The sequence below is a fragment of the Nycticebus coucang genome, chromosome 3 (genome assembly GCF_027406575.1).
Source record: "Nycticebus coucang isolate mNycCou1 chromosome 3, mNycCou1.pri, whole genome shotgun sequence".
Classification (NCBI taxonomy): domain Eukaryota; kingdom Metazoa; phylum Chordata; class Mammalia; order Primates; family Lorisidae; genus Nycticebus; species Nycticebus coucang.
In genome coordinates, this window is record NC_069782.1 from 718,714 (window position 1) to 738,345 (window position 19,632).

Sequence of the window (19,632 nt, forward strand, 5' to 3'; positions counted from 1 at the left end):
ATGCTGGTCTCAAGATGGGCATGAAGGATGGGCGCGGTGGCTCACGCCTGTAATCCTAGCACTCTGGCAGGCCAAGATGGGTGGTCTGCTTGAGCAAGACTTCATCTCTAAAAATAGTCAGGTGTTGTGGTGGGCATCTGTAGTCCCAGCTACTTGGGAGGCTGAGACCAATCACTTGAGCTGAGGAGTTTGAGGTTGATGTGAGCAATGCCGCCATGGCACTCTACTGAGGGAAACCCAGTGAGACAGTCTCAAAAAAAAAAAAAAAGGCATGATAAAAAGGGAAGTAGAACATGGGGGGGTGGGGGGGCAGCACCACCCCTGTATTTGTTCTTCATTTATGTAGCCCCAGGGGTAGAGTAGGGGGAGCAGGCAAGAGCCCCATGGCTTTCCTGAGTGAAGGCAGGAAAGACACCACACGGGGTTGGGGGGATATCTTGGGAAGGTAAATGGAAAATAAAGTGGATTTTAAACCAAATAAGAGAAGGTTTTGGAAAGTTAATAATAAGGTTTTACAAAGTTACCATGCGTGAAGGCGCAGAATGGAGGGGGTGTCTTTCTGGAGCAATGCAGGTGCCAGACCAGAGGCGGGACAGCTGTTGCAAACAGTCCAGGTCCGGGGGTTGGACAATCCTGACCGCGCCCACGCGGTGGTGGGCTTAGAACACCCGACCCCGGAGGGGACGCTAGGCACAACCCCCAGACCCGGCCCCATCCCTGCCTTCACCAGCAGCTGGGAAGGGGGGGCGGAGCTGGGGACGACGGGGCGGGTGTGACCTGTGCCTCCTTTGTGACTTCGGGGGGTGAGGTGGAGAGCCAGGGCGGGTCTGTGACCCTGACAGCCGCGGGGGCGGGGCCGGGGGGGCGAAGCCACACGCGGACCCCCTACCTCTGCGACGCCATGGCCCGCGCGGTCCCGCGCTGCGGCCCCTGCCTCGGCCCCGGTCTCTCGGATCGCTGCCTGGGACTTTCCCCGGAACCCTGGCCCAGACCGAGCGCCGTGGACTGTGGCCAATCCCGGCCCGCGCCCCCCGCGCGCCGCCCGCGTCGCCCCCGCCGCCGCAGCAGCGCTGGCCGCCCCCGGCCACCGCCCGCGCGCCCACGAAGCCCCACGCCCCGGGCAGGCCGCCTTGCCGCGCGCCCCCAGCCCCGCTGCCCGCTCCCGGGGGCTGCACAATGCATAGTGCCACCCAGGCCCGTTGTCCCGGGCAACCGCAAGACACCAGGTGGCGCGGTGGGTCGCGAGGGCGCCGCGCCAACCACCGGGCGGGTCCCGGGTGAGCACCGCCCCGCCCAGCGCTCGGAACCCAGGCCGGTCCATATCCCGGGCATGATCCCCTCCCCCACCCGCGCCCTCAGAACCCCGGACTGCCCCGCTCAGAACTGCGCCTTCTCCCCTCCTCACGCCTGCCCTCCGCTCTCCTTGGCACACTAGAGCTGCCCATTTCCCTGCGCCTCAGACCTGTAACCCCAGACCTGCTCCAAACACCAGATCTATCCCCCAAATACAGACCCCCCATCCCAGACCTGTCCCTTAACTGCAGACCTGCCCCCAACCCAGAGCTATCCCCCAGCCTCAACCGGTCCCCAACTCAGGCCTGTACCCCAGCCCCAGCCCTACCCCCCAATCAGGACTTCAGACTCTTGGCCTGCTCCCTGGCTGTCCTCCTAACCAGTTCTCTCCTCCAGGGCCCAGAGGCAGGAAGGCTGAGCTGCTGGAAGCAAGCATGGAGCCAGGCAGGAAGAGGCTCTCGTCTGCTTCATCGGATGGAGACAGGAGAGAAGAAAATAGTCCGTATCACCCACGTCCTGTCCACTGGCTTAGACCCAGTGGAGTTCAGATGCGCTGTTCTAATTGGTCAGCTGTACCTAGACACAGGCAGGGGGAGAGTTTTCAGAATGCGGGCGCCCTGTGCAGGGCCCTCCAGGGCTACATACAGGGCCATGTCTGGGGCTGCACAGGGTGTGAGGCCCTGTAGGGAGCTGTGTGTGTGTGTGTGGGGGGGGGTCTCCCACCGCTCCTGCACCCTGCTGAGAATGTGGACAACTCAGCATGCTGCTGTGGGGGCTCCTGATGGTGCTGTGGCGCCCCCACCCGGCCCCGCCCCAGTCTTCATAAATCCCCCTCTTCGTCCTTGGTCAGGCACAGAGTGTAAAATTGCTGGGGGCACATTTAGTTCTAGAAGATTCCACCAGGCAGTTTACTGGTTGGAGTTCCTCCTGGTTTACCCCAGAAACTGGTGTTTTCTTGCTGTCTGGGCACTTGGGGGTGTCTGTGGGCATCTCACTCTGGTTTCAGTTTGTACTTCCTTGACAGCTGGTGCTGGGTCCTTTGCACACATGCAGGCCAGTCATAGCTGCTCATCTGCGGAGGCCTGTACCTCCTCTGAAGGCCATTGATAAATTGGGTTGTGGTCTGGTCTTGCTGACCCGAGGGACCACCTACGTGTGCTAGTACCAGTGCTTTGGCAGGTAGATGTCAGCATGTCAGGACGGTCAGCATGTTAGGACGCAGTGATTCCTTTTGATAATCACAACTTCTTAATTTTATTGAAGTCTAATTGTCCATCTTTTCTTCTGTATCTAGTATATTTTGTGTCTCATTTAAGAAACCTTCATCTGTTTCATTGTCTGGAAGATAATATCCTATGTTTTCTTTTAGAAGCTTTGCAAGTTCAATTTTACATTTAGGTCCATAACCTGCTGGGAATGATTGTTGTGTATGGTGTGAGATAGGGGTCAGTGTTCATCTCCCCCCACCCCCATGAATATCCAGTTGATTCTGCCTCCGCCTTGCAGTCTGGTTCTGGGCTCCATTCTGTTCTGCTGATCTTTCTCCCAACCCTCTTTGCTGCACTGACCTGCTTGAATTGCAGGAGTTTATGTCTTATTGCCTGGTTGTAGAAGCCCTCTGACCCTGCTCTTCTTCAAGATTGTATAGGTTTGCTTGGACTTTTGCACTGTCATACAAATTTTAGAATCAAATTATTAATTTACACACATGTGCAAATCCTGCCAGATTTTAATTGTGGTCACATTGAATCTCTAGATCAAGTGGGGAAGAATTAACATCTTGAATCTCCTCACCTGTGAGATGTACTTCTCCTTTACTTCTTTTATTTCCTTTTTATGTTTTTTTTTTGTAGAGACAGTCTCACTTTATTGCACTCAGTAGAGTGCTGTGGCGTCACCCTGCTCACAGCAACCTCCAACTCCTAGGCTTAGGTGATTCTCTTGCCTCAGCCTCCAAGTAGCTGGGACTACAGGCGCCCACCACAACACCCAGCTATTCTGTTGTTGCAGTTCGACTGGAGCCGGGTTTGAACCCGCCACCCTCGGTATATGGGGCCAGCACCCTACCCACTGAGCCACAGGCGCCGCCCTCTCCTTCACTTCTTAACAATGTTTTGTGGTTTTCAGTATGTAAGTATTCCAGTCTTCTTTTGTTAGATTTACCCCTAGATAGCTGATGGTTTTTAATGTTGTAGATGACATTCTTGAGTTTTATTTTGTAATTGTTTCTTGTATATAGAAATACAGTTTCTTTTTATATACTGTCTTGGTTTTGGGTGACCTTACTAGACACATTTACTAATTCTAAGTAGCTTGTAGATGTATTTACGTTTTCTGTGTGCACAGTCATTATCTACAAAGTTTTCAAGCTTTATATCTTTTATTCCCTTTTCCTGAGTTATTGCATTGGCCATTACTCTCAGTGTAACTGAGAGTGGTATGTACATCTTTGTTTTGTTCCTGAATTCAAGGGGAAAACGTTCAGTATTTCACCATGAAGTAGGGTGTTGCTCTAGGCTTTAAAAGTTCTCTTTTGACTCGGCACCTGTAGCTCTGCAGCTAGGGTGCCAGCTACATACACTGGAGCTGGCAGGTTCGATCCCAGCCCAGGCCTGCCAAACAACAATGACAACTACAACTAAAAAATAGCTGGGCATTGTGATGGGTACCTGTAGTCCCAGCTACTTGGGAGGCTGAGGCAAGAGATCATTTAAGCCCAAGAGTTTGAGGTTGTTGTGAGCTTTGATGCCATGGCACTCTATGGAGGGTGACTCTAAGTGAGACTCTGTCTTAAAAAAAAAAAAAAAGATCTTGTGTCTATTTTTATGAGAGAGATTGACCTGCACTATTCCTTTGTCATTGTAACATTTTGGTTTTTGATTTATGGCATCATAAAAAGAGTTGGACGAGTTTCCTATTTTCCCATTGATGAAAGCATTTACATAAGGTGTTTGTTCCCTTAAATGTTTAGAAAGATTGACTTGTGATGCCATCTACACCTAGAGTTTTCATCTTGGGTAACATTTTAATTATGGAATTAATTTCTTTAACAGAAATTGGCTTGTCCAGGTTTTCTGTTTCTTTTATGTCCATTTTGATAAGCTTGGTCAAATTGTTGGCACGTAGGTATTCATAATGTCTTCTTTTTATCATTTTAGTACCAATACAATCATTAGGGATATCCTTTATTTCATTCTTGATATTTGCAATTCATGTTTTTCCTTTTTCTTCTTGACCAGAGGTTGGAATTATAGGTTTCTCAATTAAAATGTTTCAAACATCCGGCTCGGTGCCTGTGGCTCAAGCGGCTAAGGCGCCAGCCACATACACCTGAGCTGGTGGGTTCGAATCCAGCCCGGGCCCGCCAAACAACAATGATGGCTGCAACCAAAAAATAGCCAGGCGTTGTGGCAGGCGCCGTGGCAGGCACCTGTAGTCCCAGCTACTTGGGAGGCGAAGACAGGAGACTTGCTTGAGCCCAGGAGTTGAAGGTTGCTGTGAGCTGTGACGCCATAGCACTCTCCCCAGGGTGACAGCTTGAGGCTCTGTCTCAAAAAAAAAAAATGTTTCAAACATCCAACTTTTGGTTTCTCTATACTACATTTGTTTTTTATTTAATTGCATTCTCCTCTCACCTTTATTACTTTCTGTCTTCTACTTTCCTTGACTGTAATTGTTCTCTTTCTAGTCTCTTGGGATAGTAGCTTAGATAATTTCAATTTGTTTTCTGTTCTAAAACATGTGCTTAAAGTTATAAATTCCTTCTAATCACTACTTTAGCTGCACTGTAATGCTTTGATATGTCATATTTTTACCTCATTTAATTAAAATCATTTAAAATCTCCATTTGCTTTCTCTTTTGATCCATGTTTTATTTTAAAACTGCACTATTTATTCCAAACATTTAGGAAATTTTCTGGTGATTTTCTTGTCATTACTTTCCAGCTTGATTCAACTATCGTCAGAACACTTGATCAGTATCATTTTAATTCTCTGAACTTTGTTGAGGTTCTGCAGCTCTGCCCATGATCTGTGCTAGAACACGTTCTTTGTGTGAAGAGAATGTACCTGTATTTAACTGGATAATTAACACTTTTTGACCCAAATTTTTGAGGGGAAAAAAAAGATGTGCATTATACATGGGTAGTGTGGCTCAGGAGTGGGGGAACTCTGTGGGCCTCCCAGGCTGCCACACTTTCCCACCTGGGCACACGGGGTTCCAGTCCCGGAGGATTCAGGATCCAGTGGGAGTGGCCAGAGTGGCCTCTGCCAAGCACCGCCATCAGGGGAGGGGGCGGTGGCAGGGCTGGTGAGGTGGGCCATGGCTATGCAGGGCAAAGGCTAAGGCCTGAGCAACCGTGCGAAGGGGACTGGAAGCTCCCAGGGGCTGAGCAGCCTCAGCAGCTCCCAGAATGATTATCTTAGCCACTGCCAGACATATGGGGAGGGAAGAGCTCGGGAAAGAGAAAAGGGGCAGCCTTCACAGAGCTTGCAGCTGTGGGAGAGCAGTACCATCTGCACATTTACCAGGGGAGCCTTAGTCCTCCCCAGATTTGTCTCTCCTGGCCAAGAGCCAGCCACTTTCTTGAGGAGTGTTTTCCTGGAAGTTTGAGCCATAAATTTGGGTGCCCAATATGCACAGAAGCACTTTACTCAGCAGAATACAGTACACATGCAGCTATTGGGTGTGGTGTCTGTGTGTGTCATTGGTGCGTGCTTGTGGGAGTTCTGGCGCCCAGGGTCAGAGAGGGTCAGCTGAGGCATTGGTTGTGGGGGACGTCAGAGGTAAGGTGGGCACCAAGTTGGAGCAGGCTGTGGAGCCTAGTGAGGACTGCAGGTCCCTGAGGCCAGTGCAGCCAGGGCATGGGCAGGCAGGGGACAGATGGTGAGGCATGGGTAGGAGGGTGGGGAAGAGGGGGTGGTCCACCTGCTCCTGGTGTTTGGGGAACCAGGTGTGTGAGGTGAGGAGTGCAGCTGTCTCGGGGTGACAGGGACTTTGCAGTGGGTGTCTCTGTGGTCCAGCACTAGAAGTTTGCTGGCTAACAGCGCTTAGGTGCTCTGGTCCTTGCTTTGATGTCCTGTTTCTCTTTTGCAGAATTAAAACGAGGAATTTCCCAAGATTTGGCTTCTTCTCCCAAATTGGACAGATATAAAATAGCAAGACAATTAACAGAAAAGGCAATCAAGGTGAATCCTCGTTTGGACTCTGTGGGGAGGAGGGTACTTTTTAAAAATGGAAATTTAGGGGCCGTGCCTGTGGCTCAAGGACTAGGGCACTGGCCCCATATGCTGAGGGTGGCAGGTTCAAACCCAGCCCCAGCCAAAAAACTGCCCCAAAAAAGGGGGGGAATTTATCTCGGAATTTGGAGTCTGCTGACCTGGTCCTGATACACTCATGGGCAGAGCTGCCAGCAAGGCCCAGCCTCCCCTGGTGAGGAGGCTTATGTTTGTAAATAACAGAGTTAGCTTGAAAACATCTGGCAATGTGCCTTTTACTGGAAGCACCTACATGTGTGACTGAGGCTGTGTGGTCAGTGCTGTGGCCTGCTTCCCTCCCTGGGTGTGTCCTGCCTGTCAGAGCAGGACCAGTTTCCTTCCTTCTCTTGAGCCTTCCTTGGGCTGATTACATTTTTCATTTCACGTCTCCTCATATATGTTACAAGTCTTACGCTTTGCTTTTGTTAGTTCCATGATTCCCTTAGGAATTGTATTCTGCTAACTTACTAAAATTAGCTTCTTCCAAAGTTACTCCTTTGACCACCACTAAGTGGGATGTCAGGTGGCAGGAGGTATCTCCTGCCAGCTGCCCAGCTCCCTAAGAAGCTCCTGCTGGTGACTAGGCCCGTCATGTGCACAACCGCCTTGGGGGGCAGGCCTGGCACCAATGTCCTCTAAGGCAGCCCAGGGAAGGCCCTTGACCTGCCAGATCCCTCACGTGGGCAGGAACTTACCCCACAGTGTCCAACCACCTGTTCTGTCAGCCTGCACTCCTGGGTGTGGCCTGCATCTTCCTGTGGGGACCTGAGTTGTCTGAGCTACCTAACAGATACCCATAGACTTAGCCACATGAAATAGCAGCCATCTGTTCCTGCTTGGCACAGGTCCTGTGGGCACAGGTCCCTGTGGACAGGGAGCTCTGGATGAAGCTAAGTGGGGTCCCCTGCTGGGGCGGAGGCTCACATCCCTCACATCCCACTGGGCTACTGCTCCCCTAGAGCTGAGTGGGAGGGTCGGCTTACCCTGCACAGGCTGCATCGAGTCCACTGCCTTGTGGAATCTTGCTCCCTCTGAACTGCAGTGGGCAAAGGAGCCCCCCCCATGTGCGTCTCCAACGCCAAGGAAGAACTAGACCTGCAGCCAAGGGCCTGTCAGGTCAGGGCCACCCCAGGCAATCCATCTTTTCATTAGACTGAAATCAGTTGATTAGGGGCCTTGATGGTATCTGCAAACTCCTGACACATTCACCAAATAATGTCAGTGATCATGGGGGACATCCCATCTCTGGCTGTTGCAATACCCCATTGGTTAGAAGCGGGTCATGGACTCTGCTGCACCAAGGGAAGGGACGATGCAGGCTCTGGGCAGCACAGGCCTCTGGGCTTGACCATTTCCCATCCTGCCCTGACTCCTGATTTCAGCACCTGTCACTGACCCCACAGGTGCTGGTGTCCAGACCAAGTTCTCTGTCTTTGTCCACAGCCTGAGTCAGGGCTCCAGCTGAGGAGCCCAAGACAGGTGTGGGTCTGTGTACACCCTTGTGGCCCTCTGCCTGCCACAGCCCCCACAGCAGGGCAGTTTCTCAGGTGCTGAGTGCAGGGTCCCGGCTGCCACAGCCCCCACAGCAGGGCAGTTTCTCAGGTGCTGAGTGCAGGGTCCCGGCTGCCACAACCCCTATAGCAGGGCAGTTCTCCAGGTGCTGGGTGCAGGGTCCCGGCTGCCACAGCCCCCACAGCAGGGCAGTTTCTCAGGTGCTGGGTGCAGGGTCCCGGCTGCCACAGCCCCCACAGCAGGGCAGTTCCTCAGGTGCTGGGTGCAGGGTCCCAGCTGCTCCCACTGGCCTGTCCTGCCACCCTGCTGCCCTCAGGCCCTTCGGGGTGTGAATGGCTCCTCTGAAGCCTCAAACCTTGGGGACCCACACTCCTCCCAACACAAGGGATGGTCACCCTTGTGGGGAAGAAGAAGCTCTGTAGGACAGGGCCCCACCTGTCCTCAGATGCACAGCCCATATGGCCTCCTCTATTCTGGGCTCGCTTCCAGCTTCAGCTCAGAGAGCTTCCCTATCTGCTGCAGCTCTTGGGCTGCTATGTGGGAGTGCAAAGTGAGCGTGTGAACGTGCCAGTGTGCAGGTGTGGTCACATGTGAGTGTGGCGTGTGAGGACGCATGGTGTGTGACCGTGTGCGTGTGTGAGAATATGAAAGTGTGAGCACCTCTGCTCTAGACCCCCGTGAGAAAGGGACGCGGGTGGAATAGTGACTGACCCTCTTGCGTTTGGGGGCATGTCCAGAGCCTTCACCTGCACCCCTGAGCACTAAGCAGCCTCTGTGCTTTGAGTGTGTCCAGGGTCCTTCTCTGGCAGAATGTCCCCCCACTAACTAGGGCATGGCCCATCTCAGTCTGCTTTGAAAGTCCCTTTTACTGAGAAATAGTTAACTTATTGTTCAGTTTTTTTTTATTTTAAAACATGCTTTTTTTCTTTTTTGAGACAGTTGCCCTGGGTAGAGTACCATGGCATTATCATAGCTCAAGCAACCTCAAATTCCTAAGCTCAAGGGATCCTCCTGCCTCAGCCTCCCAGAGTACTAGGATTACAGGTGTGAGCCACCGAGCCCATCCTTAAAACATGCTTTTGCCATTTCAGGAAAAGAAGATCTTCTCTATCTACGGACACTACCCTGTGATCCGGGCGGCTCTGCGCAGGAAGGGCTGGGTAGAGAAGAAGTTCTACTTTGTGCCCAAGGTCGTCCAGAATGCCGAGGACATGGGGGAAGGGTCTGCTGGTAGAGTATCTCCTGGTGGGCGTCATGTCTGCTGGTGCACGAACCAGTACCGTTGAGCAAGGGATCCTCCACAGAGTCCCTCGCACGTGTTGGGAGGTCTGATCCCACCTCTCCACAGCCCCCCTGGCCTTCCCACCCCAGTGTCCATGTCTTTGCTCAGGGTTTCTGTGTCAGCCCAGGCTGGGCTTCCTCCCGTTGAGAGTGGGTTCTCATCATCCTCCCCAGCCCAGCCCAAGCTGTCCCTCCTCTGGCTCTGGCTCCCACAGTGCTGGGTATACCTTGCGATCCTGCCACAGCTGTGTCTGTGTCCTCGGGCCCTGTTGAGGCCAAGGCCCAATGTCCCCTCCTGTGGCCCCTGCTCTCCAGTCCTGGGTTCCCGAGTTCTGAGCCTGTTCATACACCTGTGCCCTGGGCTGCCCCAGGGAAACGTGCAGGGGAGGCTTCCTGATGGACACACAGGGCCCTACTGGGGGTCCCTCATGTGGAGAAAGGTTCCAAGTGGCAAACAGGTGCCATTCTGCCCATAGCAGGGATACCCGGCCACTGTGGGTCTGGCGGTGCCCAGGTGTCCAGGCCTTTTCCTGTGATTTGTTTGCAGCAAGTAAATGTGCTGAAGTCAAAGAAAATCAAGAAATGGCTTTGGAGAAAATAGACAACATCCATGATGTGATGGTACGTTCCTATGTGCACTGGGGTGTGCCGTGGCCCCGCCAAGGGGATCCCATGTGCATTGGGGTAAGCTATAGCCTCACCAAGGGGGTCCTTACATGCTCTGGGGTGAGCTGTGGCCTTACCAAGGGGGGTCTCCTGCTGCCACCTGCCTTGGTTCCCATAGGGCCTGTGTTGGGGGCAGGGACAGTAGCTGGTGGGTGACAGGGCCAGAGAGGCACCAGGACCCTAGGCGGGGGCACAGGGCTTGCTGGCCCCAGGGTGAGACAGACAAGCTACTGTACCAGAGGGTGGGGCCTGGTGTGCCCAGGTCCCCGCACCCGCTGCATGCTCCTAAGGGCTGCACAAGCTGACCTGCAACAGTGTGGGCACCCGAGGGGCTCTGAGTGGCCTGGTTGATATACTACAGGGGGCCTGGCCAGGGGTAGGACAGGGTCTCCAGGGACACAGTCACACCCCCACCTCCCCGGGCCCATCCTGGCCCCCTGGCTTCTCAGGACTCTGCCCCTGATAAAGAGTCAGAAAGATCACCTGGAGTGGGAGGGATGCTGGCTGTGTGTCACGTGGCCCAGATGTCCAGAGCACGTGAAGCTCACACATGGTGACAGAAGCATAAACGGGAAAATGGGCACCACCTGTCCAGGCACTCACAGTGGCCAGTGCATGGGACACCTGCCTGGATTTATTCCATTGCTATGGAACAGGGATGTGTCCTGTACAGAAAATGCACAGAGGGGAGCAGGGCTGCTGTGTGGCTCAGCCGCTGTGGGTGCCTGCCCTAGGCTTACCAAACAGAATAGACACCAGGCTGGGCTCTGGGGACTCCCTGCCTCATAGGTGTCCGAGTGCTGTCCTTATGGGGTGGGGAGGGACAAGGTCTTTCTGGGCCTCTTCAGTGAGGGCACTGCTCCCATATTCAAGGGCCCACCCTGGTGACTTGTCTCCATCACCTAGGGGCTGAGGTCTGGACAGATGCACTTGGGTGGGGAGAGACATCCTGTCTGCTGCTTGAGAGAGAGACTCAGCAGTGAGCTGGGGGACCTGGAGAGGGGCCACAGTTCTGTGGATGACTCTGTCCTACCCCAGTGTAGCAGCTACTGCCCTGCTCTGTGCTTTTATATTCCCAAGAGAATTCACAACATTCTCTGCAAAACAAGACTTCTGTCTGAAAGCACCAGCTCTAGGTGCAGGAAAAGGAGGTCAGACCATGTGAAAAAGAGCAAAGTGCTTGGAAATCAGCCAGTGTCCCTATGGGATGGTATCCCTGTGGGGCCCCATCCCCTCCTGGCCCTCTGCACAAGGCGGGCCCTGTGCTAACCAGGGAATCACAGTGGAATGATCCACGTCTCGGTGTGTTTTGTGTGGGGCTGTACAGGTGCCCGTGTGTGTCATGCCTTTATGTCCACAATGTTGTCTGCAGAGACTGACCCACAGGTGCTGGGTCAGGAGTTATGCCTGGGGAGTAGGATTTCAGAGAATATTCTGTCCTAGCATCTCTTCGTATGGCTAGAATTTTTCGCATGCCATTGCTGTAAATAGAAAAGCAACAGCAGCAGGACCCCCCCTTGCCCTGCACCAGGCAGGAGCTCCACCCAGGCCCCTTCCCCTTCTCTGCCATGCACAGTGGAGAGAGAGGTCACCCTCCAGTCTGCAGCCTGCCTGGAGCTGCTCCTGTGGGCTTGGTTCCCAGGTCAGGAAGCATCTTAACATCTCAGGCAAGTGGTGTGTCCCCAGCCCCACAAAGACACCCAGAAGAGGGCTGAGACCCTACGTTCACCCCACACCTGGGACACCATAGGCACTCAAGGAATGTGCGTTTTTTGCAGCCAAGGGGGAAGAAAAGGGAATTCTGACAGGTACTCCAAGATGCTCCACCCTCCAGCGCCTTGCCCTGCACCTCCTCTTTCATGTCCTTCCTTGCATCTTCTCCTAAACTAGGAAACATGTTTGGAATTCTGACAACACAGCAAATGTTGACAGCAACTTGATCAAGATTTGGGGTGGCCCGGCGCCTATGGCTCAAGTGGCTAAGGCACCAGCCACATACACCTGACCTGGCAGGTTCAAATTCAGCTCGGGCCTGCCAAACAACAATGATGGCTGCAACCAAAAAATAGCCAGGCGTTGTGGCAGGCACCTGTAGTTCCAGCTACTTGGGAGGCGGAGGCAGGAGAATCGCTTAAGCCCAGGAGTTTGAGGTTGCTGTGAGCTGTGATGCCACCGCACTCTACCCTGGGGGATAGCTTGAGGCTCTGTGTCAAAAAAAAAAAAAAAGATTTGGAGTGATATCGAAGAAGTAGAAAAAACCGGTGAAATAACAAGCGTCAGAGTGCATCCTCGGGGAAGGACTTGATGGCCAGTCAGAGTGGGAGCTGCCTCAGGCGAGTGCATGCCATCACCTCAGTCGGTAAGGCGCCGGCCCCATATACCGAGGGTGGCGGGTTCAAACCCGGCCCAGCTGAATTGCAACCAAAAAAAATAGCTGGGTGTTGTGGCGGGCGCCTGTAGTCCCAGCTACTCGGGAGACTGAGGCAAGAGAATCACTTAAGCCCAGGAGTTGGAGGTTGCTGTGAGCTGTGTGATGCCACGGCACTCTACCGAGGGCGATAAAGTGAGACTCTGTCTCTACAAAAAAGAAAAAAAAGCTCCCAGGTTAAATGTGCACCAGCAGAAGCCAGACTCAATGCAGATGGCCAGGACCTTGGAGGGAAGTGTGTTGTTCTCCTTAGCCTCCATTTGATCAGCAATTTGAGATTATTAATGGGAGTTATAATCCTACAGAAGAATGAGATTGGGAGCCAGATGAAGAAGATGAAATTTCAGAGGAGCCAAAAGAAAAGGGTGTGGCTGAAGATGAGGAAGAAGATAGAGAAGAAGAGACCAGTGGGAGCCGTGACTGTCCGGTGGCTGCCTTTAGGGATGTTGAGGCACCCAGTGTTATCCAGACGCAGGAAAAGCCTGTCCCAGGATTTTGAAAGACATTAACGTGAACTTCTCAGGCACTGGACGGCCTGTGAGTTCAATCCTGGAATTTGACCTTGAACCCCGGGCATATTGTACAAATGATGTGTTGACAAAGATATAGTGACTCTCTGACACCCGCCTCCCCTAGAGGGTGAGCTGCACCCTCTGACACCCGCCTCCCCTAGAGGGTGAGCTGCACCCTCTGACACCCGCCTCCCCTAGAGGGTGAGCTGCACCCTCTGACACTTGCTTCCCATAGAAGGTGAGCAGCATCCTCTCATGCCTGCTTCCTGGAGAGTTGCCAGCTTTCCCTAGCGCAGTGGTTCTCAACCAGTGGGTCGAGACCCCTTTGTAACAATGAAAATACATCCTGCATATCAGATATTTACATAATGATTCATAATAGTAGCAAAATTACAGTTACAAAGTAGCAATGAAAATAATTTTATGGTTGGGGGGTCACCACAACATGAGAAATTGTATTAAAGGGTCGTGGCATTAGGAGGCGTTAGGAAGGTTGAGAACCACTGCCCTAGAGGGTGAGCTGTGCCCTCTGACACCTGCCTGCCCCAGAGGGTGAGCTGTGCCCTCTGACGCCTGCCTGCCCTAGAGGGTGAGCTGTGCCCTCTGACGCCTGCCTGCCCTAGAGGGTGAGCTGCGCTCTCTGAAAAGCCTACTTCAAGCCTTCTGTTGTTCTTTGATTGCTTGTTTTTTTTTTTAGCTTAAAAGTAAAATGTCAAATTCAATTTTATTTCTCACCGGAAAAAAAGAATTCTCACGCTGCGCATCATTTAAGCCTGATTTCGTTCTTCTTAGTTGCAGGCCTGCTAGTCTTGAGGACAATCCTCGAATGCTGGGTATTGATAAAGACTTTTTTCTTGCCAGTCTAGGTTGGTAAAAAATGAAATGCCGTACTTCCTCTGGACCATTAAGAGGGACGTGGTTGACTACCATAGCCTGGCCTGCGACCAGATGCTGAACCACTATGGAAAGACGGCGGCCTTCACCACCAAGGTGTGGGCAGGGCATGGGGTGCAGGGCGGGGCTGGTCACCTCCCTGCCACCTCCTGCTAACCGCTGGGCACCTGCATCTCCTGTCTGCCCCCCATGAGGGGCCTCTTGCCTGGCCCCTGGTGGGTGCTATCTGCAGATTGGGCTGTGCGTGAACATGCGGAGCCTGCCCTGGTACGTCCAGGCGAACCCTGACTCCTTCTTCCCACGCTGCTACAGCCTCTGCACCGAGACCGAGACACAGGAGTTCCTGGGTAAGTGACTCCAGCAGGGGTCAGGGACAGGACCACCTAGCGAGGGCCAGTCCAAAAGCCTCCAGGGGCAACATCAGGAAGGGGAGGCTGGAAGCTATGGAGTGAGGTCTGTGGGTTCCCAGATGGCAAGGAGCCTCCCTGGCATGGGCCCGCTCCAGCAGCTCTGCCCTGTCCCTCGTGGACCGCATGTGGCCCCTGCTGCCCAGAGCCAGGCGGGGGCTGGAGCCTGGTGCCACCTTCTGAGATGGTTGCACTCACAGAGGGTCCTGGTGCCATCAGCCAGAGGGGCTTCTGGAAAGATCCCTGTAGGGCACTGCTGAGGCAGATTGATGGGGCAGAAGCTGAGGACAGAGGACCAGGCAGAGGACTGCCCTGGCTATGGTTATGGGGGTGCACAGGGATGATGGTCCTGGGGAGGGAGCGTGTGGATCTGCCCCAGGCCCATGGACAGGGCAGTGAGCAGCTGGGTGGAGGGCAGTTCTGTGCTGGAGGCTCAGGGTGTAGCCAGACTCAGTCTGCAGAAAAGCAGGGGAAGGATAGGCCCTGGGTCGTGTGTGTGGGCTGGGGCCCCTGGGGAGCTTCTGCAGGCCTGGCCCCAAGTTGGGCAGAAGGGGCGGGACCGTGGTGTCCTTTCAGATGACTTCCGGCGCACTATGGCGTCCAGCATCCTAAAGTGGGTGGTCAGCCACCAGAACTGCAACAGGAGCAAACCCAAGAACAAGAGGGTAGAGACCTGGAGCAGTGACCCCAGCAACAAGAAAGGTACGTCCCGCCAGGCCGGTGGGAGGCCTCCACCTGGGACCTTAGATAGCCTGGCTACAGACTTAGTGACTTTTTTTGGTGTTTTAAAAAAACAGATTTTTGTTTCATTGTTTTTTCTGTATTGATTTGTTTCTCAATTTCATTGATTTCGACCCTAATTTTGATTCTTTCTTTCCTTCTTCCTACTTTGGACTTAATTTGCTTTTTTAATTTTCTAAGGTGGAAGCTTAGATCACAATTTCAGAACTTTTTTTTCTTTCCTTTTTTTTTTTTTTTTGAGACAGAGTCTCAACCTGTTGCCCTGGGTAGAGTGCCATAGCACCACAGCGCACAGCAACCTCAAACTCTTGGGCTTAAGCGATTCTCTTGCCTCAGCCTCCCAAGTAGCTGGGACTACAGGCACCGGCCACAGTGCCCGGCTATTTTTTGGTTGTAGTTGTCATTGTTGGCTGGCCCAGGCTGGGTTTGAACCCGCCACCTCTGATGTATGTGGCTGGCACCCTAGCTGCTGAGCTATAGGTGCCGAGCCAGAACTTTTTTTCTAATATACGCACTTAATGCTATAAATTTTCCATTAAGCTTTGTTTTTGCTACATCCCACTTTTCTTTTTCTTTTTCTTTTCTTTTCCTTTCCTTTTTTTTTTTTTTTTTGTTTGACACAAGGTCTCACTCTGTCACCCCAGCTAGAGCACAGTAACATCATCATACCTCACTACAACCTCAAACTCCTGGATCAAGTGATCCTCCTGCCTCATCCTCCCAAAGTGCTAGGATTATAGGTATGAATCACCTCACCCTGCCCCACAAGTTTCCATGTTATGTTTTCATTTTTACTTAGTTCAATATATTTTTTAATCTCTCTTGATGTCATCTTTTGACATGTGTTATTTATAAGTATGTTGTTTAATCTACAAATACTTTAGGATTTTTCGGTTGTCCTTTTCTTGTTCATTTCTAGTTTAATTCTGTTGTGGTCCAAGAGCATAAATGTTGTAATTTCTGTTATTTTAAATTTGTTAATATGTGTTTTATGGCCCACAATGTGATCTATCTTGGTAAATATTCCATGTGAACCTGAGAATATGTGTGTTGAAGGATGAGGTCTTGTACAGAGGTCGATATACCCAGTGGGTTGATGGTACTATGGAGTTCACCCAGGTCCTCCTGAGTTTCTGCCAGCCAGATCCATCCGTTACTGATACAGGGGTGCTGAAGTCTGTAACTGTAATAATGGATTCATTTCTATTTGTCCTTGAAATTGTCAGTTTTTGCCTCACGTATTTTGAGGCTTTGTTGTTAGGCACATACGTTTTAAGGATTGTTAATATCTTTCCGGGGAACTGAACCCTTTTTTCATTATGTAATATTCTTTTTTTTTCTTTTTTTGAGACAGAGTCTCAAGCTGTTGCCCTGGGTAGAGTTTTGTAGCATCATAGCTCACAGCAACCTCCAGCTCTTGGGCTCAAGTGATCCTCTTGACTCAATTTTTCTATTTTTAATAGAGATGGGGTCTTGCTTTTTCTCAGGCTGGTCTCGCACCTGTGAGCTCAAGCAATCCACCTGCCTCCCCGAGTGCTAGGATTATAGGCATGAGCCACCATGCCTGGCCTATAATATTCCTTTTATCCCTGATAATTTTTCTTGCTCTGAAGTCTTCTCTGAATGAAATTAGTGTAGCTATTCCAAGCTTCTTTGTTTAATGTTAGCATGGTGTGTCTCTTCCCTTTGCTTTTAATCTATGTGTATCTTTATATTTAAAGGGTTTCTTACAGGAAGCACATAGTTAGGCCTTGTTGTTTAATCCACTCTGACAATCTCTGTCTTTTAATTCGTATATTTATTTATTTATTGAGACACAGTCTCAGTCTATGCCCTGAGCAGAGTGCAATGGCATCATAGCTCCCTGCAACCTCAGACTCGGGCTGTGGGCATCCTGCTGCCTCAGCCTCTGAAGCTGCTGGGATTACAGGCGCTCACTGCAGTGCCTGGCTGGGTTTTTCTTTTCTTTTTTTTTGCATTTTCTGGCCGGGACTGGGTTTGACCCACTACCTCTGGCATATGGGGCCGGTGCCCTACTCCTTTGAGCCACAGGCACTGCCCGGGTTTTTCATTTTTTTAGGAATCCAGGGTCTCACTTTCGCTCAGGTGAGTCTCGAACTTCTGAGCTCAAGCAGTTCTCCCTCCCCAGTCTTCTTATAGGCGTGAACCACTGCACCAGGCTATTTTCATTATTTTTAAAATTGGTATATGTATACCATTAACATTTAAAGTGATTTTGATGTGAGTGGATTCTTATCTACCATGTTTACTAATGGGTTTTAGTTGTTACCCTTGCTTTTTGATTCCTATTTTTATCTTCTTCTGATGGTTTGGGCTTTCTGCTTTTCATGGGATGACCTACAGCAGGTCACCAGTTATGTTCCCGGTTCCACCGAGCACCTGCTGCTGTAGGGTTTCTCCCTCAGTGAGTGTGGTTCTTTGCACTCACTTTCCCGTCTCTCTGGTTTGGAGCAGTAGGTTTGCCTTTGACCTCACTTGTCTGATAGGTCTAAAAAGAGCTGTTGATGTTGCAGTCGGTTCAGCTTTTCACTTGTTTTTAGGATGGAGTGGGGACTTTCAGGCTCCTTACATGTTGGACCAGAAATGAGACATGAGATCATTCACTTTAAAATGGTTAACTAATTCTGTGTTCTGTGGATTTCACCTCAGTAAAAATAAAAAATAATGCCTGTTGTAATCTCTGCAGCTATGACATAAACTTGGGTGCTTCCTCCTGCTCCATCGTGACCACCCTGGTTCAGTACCCCAGCCAGCCCAGCACCTGATCCCCGGTGTGTGGTGTTGATTTCACATTTTAGCCCCATAGCTAAGGGATGGTGACTGTTCTCAGACCATTGCTCAGATTCCTGAGGCCATCTGAGATCCTTTTTAGTCCTTTACTCCCTGAAACTTGACAGAGATCTTGAGTTGTGTGTTCCAGAGGAAGGTGAGGGTCCATGTGAGAGCAGGTGCACAAAGCCTGAGAAGGGCTTTGGTTGCAGGTCCTGGGCGTCCATGCAGTGCAGGGCTATTCACAGAGCATTCATTGTGTGCCTAATGTGTACTCAGAAAAGGATAGTTTGGGGGAGTTTGTAAGAAGTACTGGCTGGGTGCAGTGGCTTGTGCCTGCTTTGGAAGGCCTGGGCAGTAGGATTTATTGAGCCCGGGAATTTGAGACCAGCTAGGGCAACAGAGTGAGACACTATCTCTACAAAAAATTTTAAAAGTCAGCCAGGTATAGTGGTACCTACTTATAGTACCAGCTACCAGAGGGAGACCCTATCTTTAAAAAAAGAAAAGGAACAAGAAGTATTATTTCACTTTGGCACCCGTAGCTCAAGTGGCTAAGGTACCAGCCACATACACCAGAGCTGGCAGGTTCGAATCCAGCCCGGGCCCGCCAACAATAGTGACAACTACAACCAAAAAATAGTTGGGTGTTGTGGCAGGCACCCGTAGTCCCAGCTACTTGGGAGGCTGGGGCAAGAGAATCACTTAAGCCCAGGAGTTTGAGGTTGCTGTGAGTTGTGATGCCAGAGCACTCTACCCAGGGTGACAGCTTGAGGCTCTGTGTCAAAAAAAACAAAACTATCTCTTTGCTACTGTGAAGAGCTCAGAGTCGAGCTGCAGTGTGGGTGAGGAGGTGGCATACACAGCTGTCTGAGGACAGGGCTGCTCTGGACAGGAGAGGCCAGCCCCCTGCCCAGATGCAGGTGCATCATTCAGGGTGGGCACAAGAAGCCTTGCAGCCTGGAGGGGTGGGCAGCCTTTGTGTTGGCTTGTGGTGCTGGTCCACATCCCGTGTGCCTGTGCTTGGGTTTCAGACCCCGAGAACGTTGACTCAAAGCTCAGGGGCCTCTCAGGGCAGCTTGTGGACACAGCGTGCAAGGTGTGCCTGGCCTACCTGGGGCAGCTGGAGCACGAGGACATCGACAGGCCGGAGGACACCACTGAGGCCCTCACTGAGGATGAGTGGAAGGACCTGACCCAGCAGTACTACTCTCTCGTTCAGTAAGACACCTGCCGCGTGCAGGGCCCTCTGAGGCTCGCTGGACACCAGCAGCCAGGGTGGAACCTGGGGCTCACGTCACTGCCTCATGTAGGGGTTTCTGGAGCTGCCTGGCAGTGCAGCCTCTAGGCTTAGTGGGCATCGGGACACCTGTCTGGGCATGAGGCTACTGTCAGGTGTTGGGGCACCTGTCTGGAGGTCTGAGATGGTTTTAGGGAGCCCCGGTGCCTGTCTGGCTGTTGAAGTACCTGTGTGGGTGTTGGGGATCATAGGTCCTCTGTTGCCTGTCCTGCCAGACCCTCCGTTGCTGTTGAGAGGATGACACACCCGTGGGGTGCTCTCGTCCATGCCACCGGCTCATGCTCCTGTCTGACCCCTTGGTGTCTTGGTCTCAGTGAACCCCACAACAGCCTGAGACAGTCAGGGAAGGCTGGGTTTTTTTAACTTCAGTTCAGCTTAAGTTTTAAGTATTGAGTTATAATTTGAATACTGTAAAACTCACTTATCATAAATGTAGAAGTCAGTGATATTAGCACATTCATGGAGTGGCACACCTGTCACCACGGTCCAGTTTTATAGCATTTCTGTTGCCCATAAAGTCCCTTCACACTTGTCTTAAATCCCTTCCAGCCC

The 19,632-nt window shown here is 51.8% G+C and overlaps 2 protein-coding genes across 3 annotated transcripts in view; one reads left to right on the forward strand and one right to left on the reverse strand.

The window, feature by feature from the left end:
- Positions 1 to 118: 118 nt before the first annotated feature.
- Positions 119 to 1,392, reverse strand: LOC128581952 (spidroin-1-like). Of its 2 annotated transcripts, XM_053585356.1 has the most exons (3): positions 890 to 1,392; positions 525 to 596; positions 119 to 250 (listed from the first exon to the last, which is right to left on the reverse strand). In XM_053585356.1, exons 1-3 carry the CDS (start codon positions 1,319 to 1,321, stop codon positions 224 to 226), a joined length of 531 nt encoding a protein of 176 aa, XP_053441331.1. In that variant the 5' UTR covers positions 1,322 to 1,392; the 3' UTR covers positions 119 to 223. The 2 variants fall into 2 exon arrangements, with proteins under 2 accessions (XP_053441331.1, XP_053441330.1); XM_053585355.1 differs by having other exon boundaries at positions 525 to 1,392.
- Positions 1,393 to 1,635: 243 nt separating this feature from the next.
- Positions 1,636 to 19,632, forward strand: part of TTLL8 (tubulin tyrosine ligase like 8) — a 52,629-nt gene continuing 34,632 nt past the window's right edge. Inside the window, exons 1-8 of the mRNA XM_053584663.1 lie at positions 1,636 to 1,791; positions 6,389 to 6,480; positions 9,153 to 9,291; positions 9,890 to 9,963; positions 13,810 to 13,938; positions 14,075 to 14,189; positions 14,826 to 14,951; positions 18,815 to 19,001. Coding sequence (XP_053440638.1) covers positions 1,728 to 1,791; positions 6,389 to 6,480; positions 9,153 to 9,291; positions 9,890 to 9,963; positions 13,810 to 13,938; positions 14,075 to 14,189; positions 14,826 to 14,951; positions 18,815 to 19,001 — 926 coding nt within the window. The 5' untranslated portion in view covers positions 1,636 to 1,727. The remainder of the gene's footprint in view (positions 1,792 to 6,388; positions 6,481 to 9,152; positions 9,292 to 9,889; positions 9,964 to 13,809; positions 13,939 to 14,074; positions 14,190 to 14,825; positions 14,952 to 18,814; positions 19,002 to 19,632) is intronic.

Excerpts from the sequence above, each read along its gene's own strand:
- LOC128581952 (XM_053585355.1), bottom strand. The coding sequence starts at position 1,321 with ATGGACCGGCCTGGGTTCCGAGCGCTGGGCGGGGCGGTGCTCACCCGG.